Source organism: Rhagoletis zephyria, unplaced genomic scaffold (assembly GCF_001687245.7).
Source record: "Rhagoletis zephyria isolate East Lansing unplaced genomic scaffold, Rhagoletis_zephyria_1.1 Rzeph_scaffold_01848, whole genome shotgun sequence".
NCBI lineage: Eukaryota > Metazoa > Arthropoda > Insecta > Diptera > Tephritidae > Rhagoletis > Rhagoletis zephyria.
In genome coordinates this window covers 95,323-99,569 of record NW_016158932.1, presented here as the reverse complement: position 1 = coordinate 99,569, position 4,247 = coordinate 95,323, and the positions used below count along the sequence as shown (strand labels likewise).

Sequence of the window (4,247 nt, the reverse complement as noted above, 5' to 3'; positions counted from 1 at the left end):
AAAATTGGGTATGCCAGATTCACGCAGCATACGACATGTGGCAAAAAGGCAAATAAAAAGGTGTTCTGAGCAGCTTTTCAATAGTTCTTGAGTTCCTGAAAAGGGGAAAAAAGTTCTGCAAAATTACGTCAAAAAAACACTTTTTTCGAAAAAGTCGAAAATGTAAAAATATTGAAAAAAATAAAAATTAAATCTGTTCTGAGTAGCTTTTCAATAGTTCTAGAGTTCCTGAGAAGGAGAAAGAAAGTTCTGCAAAATGACGCCGAAAAAACATTTTTTTCGAAAAAGTCGAAAAAGTTAAATTTTTCAAAAGTAGATTTTCAAAAGTTCTATAGTTCTTGAAAGAAAAACCATTTCTGCAAAATTACGGAACAAAATTTTTATTCAAAAAATTATACTTCACAGTAGGTAAATTGTAAGGTTTTGAAATATCACAGCTAAACGGCCAAACACGTAAACTTGATTTTGGCCTCTAGATTACGATGGCGTTTTCAGAAAATCCGTATCACGTCTAAATTTTTAGATATTTAGGGGGGAAGTTTTACAGTTCTGAAAGTGAATTTTTCGTCGTTTAAAACACTGTGCTCAGGCTTAAAATTTTTTCTGGGCAAAGGTTTTGATAACTGATCTTACTTAACTGGGATCTTTTAAATTCAATGGCGTCCTCCATTTTTCCAGATTGGCTCTAGTTTTCGAGATAACAGTGCTTGAAAATCTGCTTAAATTTTAGGTTTTTTGTTAATAATTACCTCAGTTTTAAGGTTATTTTACTAAAATTTTGCACGTGACCGTATTTTGAGCTATTTCTGAAAATCATGGAAATGGGTTCACTATAACATATAGCTCCCATACAACTGATTGTTCGATATGTATGTGGTTTTGCGTTAGAACTAATATTTTATTTCGTAATATTTTTTTATAATATTCGTTTATATACTTTTTGGACCTAAATTTGGGTTCTTTTCAATCCCGTTTTGGCATATTTTGCTAGTTTCTATTGCTCGAATGATTTTTTTAATATCCTTTGCCTCCTGCGATCGACCAGCAAAAGTCCGCCAACATTGAATTCAATTGTTTTCCAGCGAATCAGTCCTCAACACACATAATGGATTGGTGAAATCTCTCTCCTACCTCGTCGGTTTCTGTTGAAAGCTGTTGCTCGTAAAAGTCAAAGTGACTGTGTAGCATGTGGATTTTAAGCGACATGTGCACATCAAAGGCGTCAAAAGATTCCATCAAGTTCGCAATAAAAATGGCATATTCTGGTGAACGATTTTTACACAGAACGTGTTTAATTAAAGCCCGAACTGCATCCCATGCAACGGCTGCTGTGCCATCAAGAATTTCCAAGAAGCCTTGATCCTTCATTAATCTTCTGATGTCCGGCCCATTAAGCACACCTGAAATAAAAATTATAGGGTTCTTAAATCAAGAGAGAGATATAATAAAATATATGAGCGAAAATCTCTCAAATGGGCCACCCAAAATTGGACGGTCAAGATATTTTCGCACAAATCACTTTATTCGGTTTACAACCACTTGAGAGATTTTCACTCATATACAATCAAAAAACTACCTTCACGGATTTTTTCAACGGAAAGTTTTGGAAAGGCATTATTTTTCAAATATAGGAATGCAGTTTCGTTGACTCTAACCAACTGTTTGATGTAATTCTTAACAACACCAAGTTTGATATGTAAATCGGGAAGCATGATTTTATTAAGCGCTATCAAGGGCTCGTGAACTATATTGAATTGACCAATCGATTGTTCCTTTCTTTTTGGCCAATCGCATTTGGTATAGTGATTGCATTTGGCTCTACTATCCCAATGACAGAACAAACAACAGTATTTAGTGTAGCCCGTTTGCATGCCTGATAGTAGTGAGAGAACTTTAAAATCACATTTCACGCGCCACCTGTGCTCTTCATACTTGATGCAATCTAAGATAATTTGCATTGTTTCGTATGATTCCTTTATTCCAACCGCATACAAGATGGGAACGGGTTTCTTGCTACTATTGCGATAGAGCAAGACTGCTTTCAAACTTCGCTTTGATGCGTCAATAAAGAGACGCCATTGTTCGGGTTTATAGTCAGTAATTCCCATTTCATTCATCAAACCTGCAACATCAATGCAATAAGCCTGAGTGCCATCTTCCGATAACTTGAAATATGGCATAAACGGATCTTGTCTATGTTTGTAGGCCGTTACTTTTACTCCTGGTGCTAAAACATTCACGCTTTTCAGTTCCGATGCCAAAATCATTGCGTTGTTATGGGAGAGATTTAATTTACGCACCATGCTGTTTAGGTGTTCTTGGGATATGAAAGACGGTAAATTGTTTTCAATCGGAATGTAATCAGATCCATCATCAAGTGGTAATGGCGTTGCCATAGACTGTTTGCAATCATAGACAGTTTCGAGTTCGGATGGATGATTTGGAACTTGTAATGCATCACTATGTGCAACAGGTAAATGAGCGCTCGGTACACCTTTGTAGACGACACAAGACCGATCTATTGAATTAAATATTTATGAGTATATGTACGTACATATATATGCATATATCGATGGCTGAGTGGAAGATCGACCTATCTCAGCTGCCGATTTAAAAACGCCCTATCTCAGCACATTTTCAATGTATTTTGAGATAGGGCGTTCTTCAACAAAATTCTGAGATAGGATGTTTTTCAATAAAATTCTGAAATAGTAAGTTCTTCAATCAAATTCTGAAGAAGGGCGTTGTTGAAAAGTTTTCTGAGAAAGGGCGTTTTCGAACTGGCTGCCGAGATAGGTAGATCTTCCACTCAGCCATCGATATACAAATGTTAAGTTTGTTTGTTCGGCGGACAAAAACTAAACAAGTTCTGCACCACTTTTTTTTTTTAATTTGGACATCTGCTGCAGACTTTCCAAGGTTGGTTATACTTAGGCGTGGTACCTTCCAAACATACAGAAACTTTTACCTATTTCATACACTCAGCGATTAAGGTGAGGGCAAACTATACATAATTTCATGGTTTTATTTAAATTTACTTACTTTTTCGATTGAAACCAAATGTATTTTTGGTGCATGCATAACAATTTTCAGCTTCATGTTTTCCGGGATTTGTCCAAATCATTGGTAAACCGAATGGTAACGAAAATCGTTTTTTTGTCGACCAAAAATTCATCGCACTAATGCACGAAATACATGTGAATTCGGGAGTGTATTTATTTTGTGCAGGTTCAGATTGCAAAAGGTACCATTTATAGCATGCTAGTGCATTTTTATTTGAGACTAATTTACGCTGGTCTGATTTCAAAACGAATTTACCACAAACGAAACAAAACTTTTTGAATTTATTGCAAAGCTTTTTAATTCTTTTCATTTTTAGGAGTTTCCGAAGACAATGATATGATGAATAAAAGTTTTTCGCAAAATTTTTTGGTTCCCAACTTATGTGAAATAGACGCGGTATAGACCGCCGCCTATTTGAAAGCATTACTCAGTCACTTTGACTTTCACGAACAACAGCTTTCACAGTGCAAAAAAGGTATTAAAAAGCCATTCGTACAACAGAATCTGCAAAAATGTGCCAGAGTGGGATTGAAAAGAACCCAAATTCAGGTCCAAGCAGTGTATAAACTACTATTATAATAAATATTACGAAATAAAATATGAGTTTTAACGCAAAACCACATATCTGAACAATCAGTTGTATGGGAGCTATATGTTATAGTGAACCGATTTCCATTATTTTCAGAAATAACTAAGGTAATATCAAAATACAGTCACGTGCAAAATTTTAGTAAAATAACCTTAAAACTGAGGTAATTATTAACAAAAAACCTAAAATTTAAGCAGATTTTCAAACACCGTTATCTCGAAAACTAGAGCCAATCTTGAAAAACGGAGGACGCCATTGAATTTAAAAGATCCCAGTTAAGTAAGATCAGTTATCAAAACCTTTGCCTGGAAAAAAATTCAAAACCTGAGCACAGTGTTTTAACCGACGAAAAGTTCACTTTCAAAACTCTAAAACTTCCCCCCTAAATATCTAAAAATTTTGACGTGCTACGGATTTTCTGAAGACGCCATCGTAATCTAGAGGCCAAAATTAAGTTTACGTATCTGGCCGTTTAGCTGTGATATTTTTGCCTCCCTACTGTGTTATGTTTCATTTCAGAATTTGTATTCTTTTATATACACAACCATACTTGGGCTAACGATTTCGCTTTCTTCAACATGAGATCTTTTTTTTT

The 4,247-nt window shown here is 35.2% G+C and overlaps 1 protein-coding gene across 1 annotated transcript; it reads right to left on the bottom strand.

Moving 5' to 3' along the window:
- Positions 1–1,086: 1,086 nt before the first annotated feature.
- LOC108365345 (uncharacterized) lies at positions 1,087–3,124 on the bottom strand. Its single transcript, XM_017619349.1, has 3 exons — positions 3,043–3,124; positions 2,123–2,518; positions 1,087–1,400 (listed from the first exon to the last, which is right to left on the bottom strand). Exons 1-3 carry the CDS (start codon positions 3,122–3,124, stop codon positions 1,087–1,089), a joined length of 792 nt encoding a protein of 263 aa, XP_017474838.1.
- Between the last annotated feature and the right edge of the window lie 1,123 nt (positions 3,125–4,247).

What these genes read in the sequence shown, in the direction of transcription:
- LOC108365345 (XM_017619349.1), bottom strand. Translation starts at nt 3,124, where the DNA reads ATGATTTGGACAAATCCCGGAAAACATGAAGCTGAAAATTGTTATGCA. An exon ending in ATTTGGTTTCAATCGAAAAA is followed by an intron (nt 2,519 to 3,042) that starts GTAAGTAAATTT and finishes TTAATTCAATAG; the next exon opens with ATCGGTCTTGTGTCGTCTAC. An exon ending in TTATTGCATTGATGTTGCAG is followed by an intron (nt 1,401 to 2,122) that starts GTTTGATGAATG and finishes TTTTTATTTCAG; the next exon opens with GTGTGCTTAATGGGCCGGAC.